Source organism: Marmota marmota, unplaced genomic scaffold (assembly GCF_001458135.2).
Source record: "Marmota marmota marmota unplaced genomic scaffold, marMar, whole genome shotgun sequence".
Classification (NCBI taxonomy): Eukaryota; Metazoa; Chordata; class Mammalia; order Rodentia; family Sciuridae; genus Marmota; species Marmota marmota.
In genome coordinates this window covers 34262242-34276825 of record NW_025999990.1, presented here as the reverse complement: position 1 = coordinate 34276825, position 14584 = coordinate 34262242, and the positions used below count along the sequence as shown (strand labels likewise).

The following is a 14584-nucleotide window of genomic DNA, read 5'->3' as shown; positions in this document are numbered from 1 at the left end:
GAGAGAAAGAGAGGGAGGGGGGAGGGGTGGAGGATGGGAAAGGCAGACGGAGCACAACAGACACATAGGATGGCAATTTGTAAATCAATGATGTGTAACTGTAGATGAAAATTCTGCAATATGTGTATGGGGTGAAGGATGGGAAAAAAAAAGAAAAAAGTAAAAAAAAAAAAAAAAAAGAAGCCATGGACACTGGGAGCCAGAGGCAAATGCATACACCAAGCCTCTCCCACCTTCAGGACTCACATAGAACTTACCTAGTCAAAAAATTAAAAGAACAGTGTAAACCAGTTTATTTCTTGGATTTATTTCTAATGGCTTCTTTGTTGAAATATAGGCAAGGATCTTTGCATCTCTCATATATCCCAAAAATATATCTCCTTTTGTTTTTATATTAATAAGTTTCTATATCAAGTCTACCTTGAGCCAAGTGATAGAAGATGAATCTCAATCATTTAGGGTTTTATTTTCACCTTGACTTTTCTGAGGTTTAGTGTTAATATTTGCCAGCTCTGATCAGGGAGCACAAGGGCAGGGGAAGGAGAGAGGCTGATGTTTGGAAACTGACTCATACCAGTGGTCACTGAGGCAGTGCCCACACTAATCACAGAGCAGAGCTTCTGAGGGCTTCAAACCAGGAGGCTCTATTAATCCTATGGTAAACCCTCAGAGAGATTAATCAACACAAAGATGTCTGCTTAAATGGAATTGGAGTTGGGAGCTGAGAACAAATTAAATTGCCAGAAAGAAAAAATAAATTGCAAAAATTTTTGTGTATTACAAGCTCATATTTTTGGAAAAAGAATAATTTCTTTATCACCCTTTTTCCCTCCCCAGTCACCCATAATTAAACTCTTTGGCTTTTCTGTTCCCCCAAGTCCTAATGTTTGTCAGTCCTCAGACAGGGACAGTTTGAGAGTCTCTTGAAACTCCCTAAGGCACAATCTAGAAGAAAATGTATCTTATATGCTGGCAAGTCTGATAGTTTCTTTATAGATAGATATGAGACTGCTAAGCTTTGGTGAATTTATTTTCAAGCAGAGGCTAGTATTTCAGTGATGAATATGATAATAAGATGAATATGCAAAATGTAGACAGGGACTACCTAAAGTTCAATGATGCTACACAGAAAGCATCCCAGCACAGGACACAACATGGGCCTTCATCAGAGATCACACTCCAGATCCAACTCCTTCAGGCAGCATGTAGAGGATGGATAGACAGAAAGACAGATACAGTTCTACTATTCTCATCAGAAGAACAGAAAAAATAAAGCCAATTGGAAGTGTGAGTTTCAGCTTAATAGAAGAGTTTACCGTTCTGAGTAGGGATAGTAGCATTACAACCAGGTTGACAAACTTGTCTGGAAAATATTTTCCAGATAAAATTAAGGAATTTTAATTTTCCGAATTCTTGTACAACAAAATTAAACTTGTCCCAATTTTGTATTCTATATCTCACTGAAATTAATTAAATAGGAATAAATATCTTTGTATTTTAATATAAAATTGATGCATTTGCTCAATTGAGTATTTGTATCAAACATTACCTATTATAGCATTGGTGTTCAGTTTTCTTTGTGACCATTAACAATGACCATTTTTGTAGCTGTAAATTCTTACAAAAGGGTACAATGTTTCTACAAATAACAAATTAGTATATACTGTTATTCTTATTATCAGATCTGTTTTTGCTTTCATTCATTTGATTGTCACAAAAGGATCCTGATTTTCAATTAGACAAGAGAATGATAGTCCTATTTATTTCTGAAAATATTCAGATCCTTTCAGATGTCCTAGGATTTCTTTCCAAAGTGAAGGGAGGCATTTTTAAAAATATTTTGTTTTAGTTGTAGTTGGACACAATACCTTATTTTATTTTTATGTGGTACTGAGGATCAAACCCAGCACCTCACATGTGCTAGGTGAGTGCTCTACTGCTGAGCCACAATCCCAGCCCCTGGGAGGCATTTTTAATTCCTGGGGCTGTAGAGAAATAGGGAATGACTGCTTAAATGTTTTCCTTCTGCAGTACTGAAGATGTTCTGAACTAGATTGTGGTGATAGGCGCACAAATTTCTGAATGTACTAAACGCAACTGAATTGTACAATTACCAATGGTTGAAATGGTGAAATTTATAGTTTGTGACTTTCACTACGATTTGTTAAAAAACCAAAGACAAAACACAAGCTTTGAAATTCAAATGTGGAACCACAATAAGTTATCAGAGCATAGAGGGTTGCCAACTTACCCTGGACACTAAGTTTTCCATTTATGCCACCAACTCTAATTCTAAATAATAAAAAGCTGAAAAGAAGCTGTTTAGTCTGGTAGCACCTTACAAACACACACTTCAAAATTTTGTTTTTTGGTTGTAGAAAATAAACTCAGAATGCAAAAGTCAATCATAATTTTATTCTCTTGGAAGACTCTATTCAGGTTTCTTCCCCTCCTTCCCCTGAGGTAAGCACAAACATTTTGACCCTGAAAAAAGAGCAGATATTGTTTTATAGCATATTCAACTATATGATTTTACTGACTATATACCTAACCCAATTTTCTACTATGTGCAGGCAATGCTCTACATGCTTTAAATATGTTCATTAATTTAATCATCCCATAAAGTTGATATTGTATCAACTTTAATCCCATAAAGTTGATATTGTTGTTCTGATGTTAAAGATGAAAAAGCTGAGAGAGGATACAGAGCCTAAGAGACCCCGCTAGTAACAGAGCTGGGATTCACATCCAAGCAATTTGGCTCTGGTGTCTATGCGCCCAACTGTTATGACTCAATACTGCTGGACACATGGAATTTAGTCAATGTTTTGCTACTACAGACAAAAATCTAATGAACATCCTTGAAGTCAAATACTTGCACACAAAAATAATGATCACAATGAAAGCTCCTGCAATTGAAATTCTGTTACAAAGTATATTTAAAATTTAAGGCTTTAGATTCAACTAACAAATTTTTGAAATGGACAGTCTCACCTTTGTAAGGGATCACTTTCATACATGGGGAAAAGATTCACTATGAAGTACACACCACCTTATTTGGTTTGGATCATCTTGTGATAAAAGTCAGACATTATCTATCAAGTAAGTGAAGGAACCCATATTGGAATATTGAGTGCCTGCTTTGGATTTTTGTTATTTAAACTCATAATGTTTTCCCTTGACTATACTGGTCCTCAAAATAAAACTCCTGTCTGAGTGAACTATTTCTGGAACACCTTGCAATTATAATTACCTTGTAATAATATTCATGAGAAATCAAACTCCAATGTAAACATACACATAGGTAGATACCCATTTAAAAAGCAGTACCTCAAAATAGCAATCTCACCCCAAAGTATAATATATATTAATGATATTGACAACTTGATAATGTCCCATTCTTTGAAATATTCCCCACAAATACAACAGTGACTCTGTTGAGGAATTCTATTTCTATGCTAACCTGAAAAACAATTTTGCAATTTATACCAAATCAGTCTCTAAACACAGTACAGACAAGAAACCACATTAGCACTGTTTTATTATATTGTATGACTGTAAGTACTATTTACACATTGAATCTTTGCTTATTTTAGCCTGCCAAGTTTCTTTAAAACAAAGTAGTTTCTTCTAATGACAAAATTAAAGCTGTATTTAAAACATGGCAAAATAAACCCCATTGCACTTGAGATAGTTAACTGCTTCCTTATAAATGTAAGAAAAAAACAATCTGCATATTTACAATTTAAAAACCCAAGGAAAAAATGTAATTTTTTTTTTAAAAATTCTTATACACTAAAATAGCATAATTTTCACCTTACACATGGAAGAAAAGAACAACTCTACATGTTAAAATGATTACATTAAAATTAGAAGTCTTGGAAAATGACTGTATCAAAAATCTAAGTCTAAAAAACCTAGAGTTCAGCAGTAAATGAGAGAAAAGAAAATGGAGAACCCAATCCGAAGTTTAGAACCACTTTTAGGGTAAAGACTTTCTTCATGTCCAGAGGGAATCAGGCTTTCTTCTTGAGTGCCTTGTTTGTTCTGCACAACCAGTTCAGACCCATCCTGAAAGCCTCAGGTTCATCATGCAGCCCGCCCTCTCCCTATTCCACACTCCAAACAAGAAGAGACATGACGAAGGGGTTGGCAGACACTTCTCCACAATCAAACCACTGCTTCACTGACTTAAGAAGGGAAAAGTAGGGCCAGGCATAGGAAAGAGTTATGAGGCAGACCACTGGCCTTCACTACCACTCCCAACGTTTGCTGGTGTCTCTCCATGACCTTGAAGGCTTGTTGCTCTCTGACTTTCCAAATACTCCACTCAGGCTGGCCCTCTTCCAAAATGACAATTTGATCTCTTGGGCCTGCCCTCCACTGTGTTCTCAAGGACAACTTGATCTCTTTCTTTCATGCATTCTGAATTCCAGATTTCTTCTATGCAACATTTCTTGTTCCAAAATAAATTGATTAAAAAACAATACTTTACACTGAAAGATGATTGAAAATCTAGAGTACTGGCCACTTAAGTGAATGTCTCCTAGAAGTTTGGAGGACAGTGATGGGAGAGAAATAAAAGAAGGGGGCTCTTGAAACCTGGCTTATCTTGAATCAAGCCAGTGCCACTTTATAACAAGACAGTGAGTCGGGAAAACATGTCATAGCCCCCTGTTTCTGATTAGAACGCAGTATAAATGGTGATAGTCTATAGGATTGAGTTGATGGACAGCCACTGCCAACTGGATGGTCTCAGTAAGATTTGCCTCCCCGTTCCATGTAGCCACTACATTGTGACTTAGAAGACATGGGTATTTGGTTCTAAATAAAAAAAGATGTTCATAAATAGGAGAGAGAGAAAAAAATGGTGATAGAGGATTTAATTTCAGCAGAGATAAGGTTTAAAATATGGTTTTAGTATTTGCTCCCAGGAAAAACACCTTATTTATGGAACCTTCCACCAGAAATCTGGGAGTCCTAACTATGGCGGGTATTTCCTTGTCTGCTACTAATTTGTGGACACAGAAATCTTTATACTGCAAAACAAATTTACCGTTCCAGTTGGTTCCCTCCTTTCTTCCTATTGAAGAAGTATAATTTAAAAAACAAGTATAATTTGCTTACAAGTTTAAGCAAATTATACATGTGAACATAAACTATCCTGATATACTCAGTTATCACATAGTATGTAAGAACTAGGCATAAGAAGCTCTGGTTTTTTTTTAAAACCTCTGATTGTTATTAAAGGACAAACCACAGCCCAGCCTCATTTTAAGTTGTTGCTTTCATTTTTGTTTTCATTTCATTTTTAATGTTAAATTGATAATAATTTCATACCCATACATATTAATTTTGAACATATACCTATAGACTATTGCCACTCAAATAGGCTAGTTCAACAAATTTTGCCTTCAAGGTCAAATGAGGAATTTGATAGTGAAAATGGGGTGAGGGTTGATCCTAAATCTTCAGAGCAACAAAAATTTTAATTTAACTTACTCTTAATGATTTTTTTTCTCAAAACTTTGTTCATATTTAACATTTCTTGTCTATTTTTTAACCTATCCCTTGAAATTAGTATATGATAATAGCTTTGCTATTTTTGAACTAATATTTACCCAAAACATTTATCAGAAAAATATCTTTAGAGAATGGATCCTTTATAGACCGTAATTCCAATACTATAGCATGATATTTGCTAGTTGTCTGTTTTAACATTTTTCACTTCTTGGAAAAGATAAGTAACAAATTGCTTCTAAAATACAAATTTGGTAAGTCATATATTTCAAAATCTAGAAAAATCCATTATATATACAGATGCTCCTCTACTTATGATGGGGTTTTGTTCCAGTAAAACTGTCATAAGCCAAAAACGTCATTAAACTGAAAATGCATTTGATACACCTTATTTACCAAACCTCATAGCTTAGCAACGCAATACCCTGTGAAGCATCAGTTGCTTCCCGTCATGAAGGCCCAGCTCACTGGGAGCTGAGGCTCACTGCTGCTGCACAGCATTATAAGAGTGTCATACAGCCTATTGCCAACTAGGAAAAAGTCAAAATTCAAATTTCAAAGTCCAGTGTCCCATGAATGTGTATCATTTTCAGATTATCACAAAGTCAAAAAAATAACAAAAACCTGTAAGTCAAACCATTGTTAAGTCCAGGACCATGTATATCTGATTTTGAAACATCCAGAATGCCTCACAAGGACGTGTCTAATTGCAGCACTGTGACATTATCTCTTCGTGCATGCTTCTGCTAATGTAAGAAATTTGGGTTCCAAATTATTTAGAAAGTCAAGTCCATCGTCTTCCTGTTTTTCACTGCAGCAACCTACAGAACCAGCTGGAGATCCCCTTCCTTCGTAATTATATGTGAGGACATAGTCTTGCGATGGCATGTGGTCTTCATTCTGATTGCACACATGCAACTTCTGTAAAATTTAAAAAAGAGAGAGAGAGAGAGATTGTATTATTGTTTTAAACAGCGTAAACATATGAACATAAAATTTATTTTTTATTTACCTTTCATGTTTAATTTTTAACCAGTGTGTCCTCTAATGGATTCCTATACACAAAAAATGCACATGATTGGTCTATATTATAACCATATCATAAAGTCAATATATTTTACATATCATAAAGTCAATATATTTCTAATAATCCACACAAATAAAAGATCACGTATACAAATGCTATATTTAAGTATATCTGTATTATCATTATATTTGTTCTTATATTTTATTCTAGCATTCAGGCTAGTCCCCCTAGACAATATATATAGGACTGGAATTTGAGCTTTCTTATAGAACATCTTTCATTCTGAGTCAAAGTTCTGGCTTTACCAACTAACTATGACTTTGAAAAAGTTACTAATAAGACCTTAAGTCTCCATTTTCTCATGTCCAAAATGAGAATAAAGACAGTAACCAACTCACATGATTACTTTGAAAATTAATGATAAAACAACACAAGAAATAGACACTTATTATGCCAAGCATATTATAATTGTACAGTAAATGTCAACTAAAATCACTATTATATACAGTTATAGAGTAGGAAAGAATTACCATATTGACTTCAGAATCAAATTTCCAAGATAATTAAAACATGGCAAAATACAGAAATGCACAAGAGAATTCACTGAAATTAAAAATAATCAACATAAACCACATTGCAAAAACTGGATTTTTTGTAATAAAGAAGTCAACCATATCTATTCCCATTGCTATCTTGTCTGGCAGACTGTCAAACTTCTGTTCCTCCTCCCTTTCCCCACCTGCATGCCCACCTTTCTCTAAACTGATGTTCCTTTGGTTGGCTGATGTTATCAAGTGCCTTTCTTCATGACCTTGTTCATCTTACCTTTCATTAATCTCATTAGCAGGTGTGTGCTTTGTAGAACTCTCCTAAGAGTGTCTTAAGCTTTCCTCTTTCTCAACCTGATCTTACATGAATAGAAGAGTATTCATCCGTCTTCAAACAGATAAAGGATTAACATTTGAAATGATAAAAAACTAAAAATACTATGGACATATGATAACCTACAGCCCTACCACAGGATATTGCCCATTTGCCGTCCACCCAAGGGACTAAGCTTCCAGTCCTTTCTACAATGGCAATGGTACCCTAGGTTCAAAGAGGTAAAAACTTAGCATCAGCAAAAATATTTGATCCAGTGGCTTTCCATCCTAACTTAACATTTAGGTCACCTTAGAAACTTTTTAAAAGAAGCCAAATCAATTAAATTAGAACCTTTCCAAGTGGAGCATTGGCATTTGTATTTTCCACAATCTTCTTAAGGGATTTTGATGTGAACTGAGAATCCCTTGTTCTTTCACATTCTTGCTTTCTTCTAGATTAAAAACACTTCATTTTTATGTGGTGATTTATCTACTAAAAAGATTTCATACAAAGGTGACATTTAAAAAATATTTCAAAATTGCTAAGAGAGCAAATCTCTAATGTTTTTACCATACACACATACAAAAAATAATGGTTTCTTGGGTGATTTTATCATTCTACATCATATATAGATACCATACCCAATATCAATATACAATTATAATGTGTCAATGTAGAATAAACTTAAAAGCTAAAAAACAAATAATAAATAAATATTTCATATAAATAATGTTCATTTTCATTCTCAATAGCATACAAATATTTTTGTTTTCACAGAGAAATACATGGTTGAATTGGGAAGTTTGGAATCATGACAAATTAGAATTTTCCCCATTCTTCTATATCAAAAGAATTCATGACATAAGTGAACACTTAAATTTAAAACTTTAATAAATGGTACTAGACCTCTAATTTTATGGAAGTGAATATGACAGAGGAAATGATTTTTTAAGTAGCTAATGTAACAAAATCAAAGAGCTTATTTAAAAAATGACCAGAGAAAGCAAGAGAAAGAACATGGAACAATATATAAAAGCAATCTCTAAAAATATACACGTCAAGAGCTTTGTAATGTTTTGAACAACTAATAATTAAAAAAATGTAAAAAAAATAAAATAAAATAAAAAAGGGCTAAGGAGGTGGCTCAGTGTTAAAAAAAATTAAAAAGTTAATGTAAAAATATACACATATTAAACTTCAAAGTTGAAGCACATAGGGAAACTCACTTCTCCAAGTCGGGGCTGAGTGAAATTGTGCCACTCGGAGTAAGTGTATCTGCAGTTGTCCACATCCACATGTCCTCCCCTGCAGGAATCCAGTGTGTGATGATGCCCAGCCCCCCGGCAGGAGTCCAGGGTCTGGTGTCCTTTCACCATTTCGATAGTTTCCTGCCCTCCATTTCTGATTCCAGATCCCAAGGTGCCACAAAAGCCGTGACTAGAGTTGTTGGCAGTCTGGGCTGTGAATCCATTAGCAGAACACTACAATTTAATACAAATAAAGTAAAACCATCAGTGTTGGGAGGAAACGAATTTCAAATAAAGTAGCAAGAAGGCAGAGGGAGAGAGACCATTCATTCAACCTTCTATGTATTCATTCATGTTTTCAACAGACATTTATCAATATTTACTATAAATGCAAAGGCACAGGGATACAAAAGTAGACATAGTCCCTCCGTGACTGCAAGAAGCTTTTATTCTAATAAGTAAAAAAAAAAAGATAAGACTTTTAAGAATGTGTTTACTCTGCTGTGTAGGTGAACACAAAATGCTAGCAACACAGAGGTCAAAGATTAAAACACAATCCCAGAAAGAATAAGTGGAGTAGACTGGGAAAACTCTGAGCTGAGGGACTAAAAACCTGTAGGAGTTGGGGAAGAATGCAATACTCTAGAAGAGTCTGGAGTCAAAGGTAAATGGGGTACTTACTGCAGGGGTCCTCAACTTCAGTGACTTGAGAATGGCTACCACATGAAGTTGAGAGAGAGAGACAGAGAGAGAGAGATAGTGACAGGCACAAAGAGAGATGAAAGAGGGCCAAAGGAGAAAAAGATTGCACAGAGAGATGAAAGAGAAAAAGTCCTCCATGATGTGCTAAAAAAATTCCAACTTTATTAATGAGATTATAGAGACCCAATGAAGTGTTTTAAATTATTACAGAGAGGAACACATTTTAAAAATATTACTCTAGGCAATAATGTAAAAGATAAATAAGATGGAGACAAATTAATATCATGAAGATCAGATGGGGCCACTGAATTATTCCCCATGAAAAATTATAAGGACCTAAACCTAGGCAGATAATGATGAACTCAAAGTGGATGGACTCCATACAGAGTGTTCTGGTGGCTAGATGGATAAGCAGCAAAGGGAGAGTCAGGAATGACTCCTTTTACTTGGCCAACTAGATAATAATACAATTCACTGAAATAAGAAAGAAAAATGTACTTGAGGACAAGAGGAGGGTGAGCAACTCAATTTTGGAGTCATGTATTTAAGACACATGAAGTTTCAAGTTGAACATATAAATATGCAGCCTTAGAGCTCATGTGAGAGACCTAATCTGAAGACATAATTCTGGGAGTCATAATTTTGGGGTGATAGTTGAAACTTCAGGAATAATTAAGGTACTCAGAGAAAATTGTAGACCAAAATTTAAAAAGGGTTAAGGATAGAACCACAAGAAAAAATCAAGTCTAAAAGCACGGAGAAGAGAAATACAGCTGTGACAGGATCTGTCTAAAACAACCGCTGAGATAATAGAGGGAACTAAAAAAGTAGGACTCTGAAGCCATGCAGACAGGATTGTGAGAAGGAGGGAATGACCAAGAAATTTTTAAAAATTTGGAGCATGATAAGAATTAATTCAAATACAGGACATTGGGGCTGGGGTTATAGCTCAGAGGTAGAGCGCTTGCCTTGCACATGTGAGGCACTGGGTTCCATCTTCAGCACCACATAGAAATAAATAAAGTAAAGATATTGTGTCCATTTTTTTAAAAAATCTTTAAAAAAAAATACAGGATATGCCCATTGGATATAAGTAAAAAAGTGGAAAAGTAGTCATTGGTGACCTTTGTCAAGGAAATTCCAAAAAATACCGAGTAAATAGGAAGTAAAATTATAGATGAATCTGGTATATATATTTTTTTCTTTCCAGAAGTTAGTTCAAAAAAAGAATGAGAGAGTGAGGGAGGGAGGGTAACTAGCCAAGTGTCAAGGAAATGCTTTGAAATGAAAGAGATTGATTAAACATTAACTTAGCCCTGGACCTTCACTTCAGCACTCTGGGCCACAGGTCAGGGGTTATTTATAGCAGTAAATTGCTGTGTCAGCTGACTATACACCATTATGCTATGTCACAACAAGAACCTTCACTATAATCAGACTGTCCATTGTGCCATCCTCTTATTGATTTAATGTTTCTACTATTTAATGTCTAGAGTCTTTAATGAAACTGGAAGATATTCAAGTTCAAATGATTTATATAACCTGAAATATATCTACAAGTCATGCATGCTATCTCGTTGCCTTTGGGGGGAAAAAATCAAAAAAAGAGAATTGAAAAGTAGCCATTTGGTGGCAGTGCTACCCCATATTTAGATTGCTGCTACAGTCAAATTCCATTACAAGAAAAAATTAATTCCTGACTATAAAATCTCCATGATGGTGAAATTTTGTCATAATAAATACATATCCAAGTTAATGAAAGACCTGAAAATACACAAAAATCTATGCCGATGTTGACCCCACAGTGCCAGACACTGGATCTATTCTCTGTTTTCTTCCTGCTCACATTTATCTGCTTTGTCCCAAAGTTTCACAGGGTATCAACTACTCCCTACTCAGGTCAATAATTCCCCAGATTTACTTTTTCTGATTTTTCACCCAACCCTCGACCCTCTGTATACTTTTAACTAAAACTCTGACCCAAAACTAAAATCATCACCTTTCCTCATTGTACTTATGAGACTTTATGTAATCACTATGAAATGTTGTTAAAGTTTGTAAAAATTTGCTTAAAATTATATTCTGGCATGAATGAATGATACCAAGCACCTTATAGAATACTACTACTACTTCAATTTCTACTAATTATAATAATAATAATAGTAATAAAAGTGTTCCTAATAGAGAACAGGTAAATATGGTAAAATGGCCAATCAATACCATCAGCTCTAGCATCAAATGGCAAAATACAAATATTAAGTAAAGCTTATCAATTCCATTTTCACATATAAAATAAGAACTTACTATGACTCAGGGCTACTTAGCACCTAAACCCATTTTCTGACATACTTTACAATTATGGAGATGATAATAGCATTCTGCAAGTAGACATGTCAAGCATACATGGCTATGATTTTGCATAACGGTGAGAAGGAGGTAAAGAGTTACATGGTAAATAAGAAGGGCTTCCTCACTTGGAGATATAGAAAATGACATACATAGTCATTGTTCCTGCCTATACCCTCTGCCACTTTATCTATACTTTTTACTTTGTCCTTCAAATTCAGTAAACAGCTAAACATTATGTCTTCAAAAATATGTCTTTTTCATTCCTACTTTAAAATTCACTTTTCCATTATCCTAATAGTGCTATCTCATGTTTAAACTCTCAGAAGATCTAGAGCCTTAACTTCCTCCCTAACACACACACACACACACACACACACACACACCAAAAAAAAAAGGCTTCCTATTCTCTTGATCCCCCATCCCAGGAGTGACTGGCATGATGTCACTCCTCTGAAAAAGTCTGACCTGACTCTTCCTACCAAGAAAATAAAGTCTTTCTTGTGATAAAATCCCAGCTCCTACCTCTCCCTTTCAACCTTTCATCTGAAGCCTCTATTCCAACATGGCTTCTTCCATTCAAAGCAATTTATTTACTATTTGTCCCAACAGTCCCTAGACTTTGCCATCACCTTTATTATTCTTTAGACAATTTTCCCCTCTTTAGTTATTCTCTCCATCTCCTCTAAGTTACAATTAAAGCCACACCCCTTTTCCCAGGCCTTCCTAGTTGATTCAAACCATAAATGTTATACTTATAGATTATAGGTGTCTTTGAATTCCAACCGTGTTTTATCACACTAGTTTACTGTCATATTTTTATTTATCTTTTCCATTAAAGTAGATTCTGTTTCCCGTAAGAAGAGCCATGCCTTGTAAGTACTTTTTCATATCTATCCCACAAAATGATAAGCATAGAACCAAGCAGCTCTAAGGAAACAGGGTGACAGTAATGGTCCAAATCCCCCATCACAATTTTTAAACAGATTATTTTCCTACTTATCTTGAAAACTTTTAGAAAGTTTTTTAAATCTTATTACAAAATAATCAAAGAATAAGATTAAATGAATAAGCTTTGGAAATGTAATTGAAAAGAGTGGCCAAAATATTTTTGTCACAATGAATTCACATCAAAGAATCAGCTTTAAATCATAATACTAAAGAAAGAAAAAAATAATTCCAGAAAATCATATATTTACACTGTGTGCATACATGAAGATATAATAATGAATCCCACCATTATATACTAATGCACCAGTTTAAAATATGGAAAAAAGAAATTTTTTTAAAAAGCAGTCAATTCATTTGACTCAAAGGTCTCAAAATAAATAAATAAAGTCAAAAAATATAACAAAAACACAAATCTGGTTTAATATATTTAATAAATACTACTATAGAAACATTTGAATACTGACAAACCAAATACTTATACTTACAAAATTGGACCTGATTAGAAATGTAAATAAACTCCTAAATTTTGGAAAAGCTTCATGAGGATGAGTTAAAGGACGCAAACTATAGTAGATAGATAAAGATTCATCCAAAAAAAAAAAAATGCCTACTTACCACTCTATCATCTCCAGGTGCTTCTGTGTTCGATATAATTAAGTTCTGCTGTGCTAAATCTTCAGGGAAACTTTTCCCTTTTCTGGCACTAACAACTCCACATACTAAAGTCAGCAATACAGCTGAGTTAAAAAAAAAAACTTAATTTAACATATGCAGAATAAAATAACCACGTACAACTACAATCATTCCTCATTTCTCATAACTTAGGGGCTACTAGAAGAAAATGAAACTAACAAGCACAATTTCCCGTGAATTATCTTGGCCTTCTAAGTTAATAAACCACAACTTAGCTTAGATTTTAAAATTTGAAAGGATCGTATATGTGATTTGACAATTTTCTGATTTAAGGGAATTCTGCCCACCACATTAAAACATATGAGTTAAGTAACACATTTAAAAATCACTGACATTCATTTAATACAAAGATATTAAAGAGATTTACTGATTCCCAAAAGGGTGACTAGTCTATATAAAAACATGACAAAACAGATCCTTTTCTTTTGGGGGGTAGAGGGCTACTGGGGATTGAACTCAGGGGCACTCAACCACTGAGCCTTATCCCCAGCCCTATTTTGTATTTTATTAATACAAATAAGCAACTCAAGGTCCCTCTGAGTTGCTTAGTGTCTCACTTTTGCTGAGGCTGGTTTTGAACTTGCAATTTTCCTGCCTCAGCCTCCCCAACTGCTGGGATTACAGGCATGTGCCACCATGCCCAGCTCAAAACAGACTCTGTTCTAAGAGTAGATTTATCTCTAGGTATCTTCATTAAACCTAGTTTGCATCTATCTATCTAGAATTTTTGTTCTATATCATAATTATGGGAGGTTCATAATTTATGATAATAAAACCAATAGTAATACCAACAACTCTACAATGATTTAAAGACCCTATAATAGACTGGCAAAGCTATAGCCTCAAATCGCCCACCATATGTTTTTGTATGGACCATGGGCTAAGACTTTATATTTTTAAATGATTGAAAAAAAAAACATAATAAAAAACAATAAAAATAATGACATGAAAATTACATGTAATTTGAATTTTTAGCTTCTGTATCAAATTCTATTAGAATACAACTATGTCCATCATTTACATATTTCCTATGGCTACTTTTAATTTCAAGGGCAGATTTGATTAAATACAACTGAAACTGTCTGCACAGTTTAAAAAATATGCTTTCATGTCCTTTATAGAAAAAGTGTACCAACTTTTGCCTACTCAAGAGTGCTCCTTTTCTGGTATATAGTAGATGTTAAATATATATATATATATATATATATATATATATATATATATATATAATATA

General features: G+C 34.2%; 1 protein-coding gene across 1 annotated transcript in view; it reads right to left on the bottom strand.

Annotated features, from left to right (window-relative positions):
• Positions 1-3523: 3523 nt before the first annotated feature.
• Dsc3 (desmocollin 3) overlaps positions 3524-14584 on the bottom strand; it is a 43099-nt gene continuing 32038 nt past the window's right edge. Inside the window, exons 12-14 of the mRNA XM_048806591.1 lie at positions 13273-13394; positions 8638-8892; positions 3524-6441 (exon numbers count right to left, since the gene is read on the bottom strand). Coding sequence (XP_048662548.1) covers positions 6244-6441; positions 8638-8892; positions 13273-13394 — 575 coding nt within the window. The 3' untranslated portion in view covers positions 3524-6243. The remainder of the gene's footprint in view (positions 6442-8637; positions 8893-13272; positions 13395-14584) is intronic.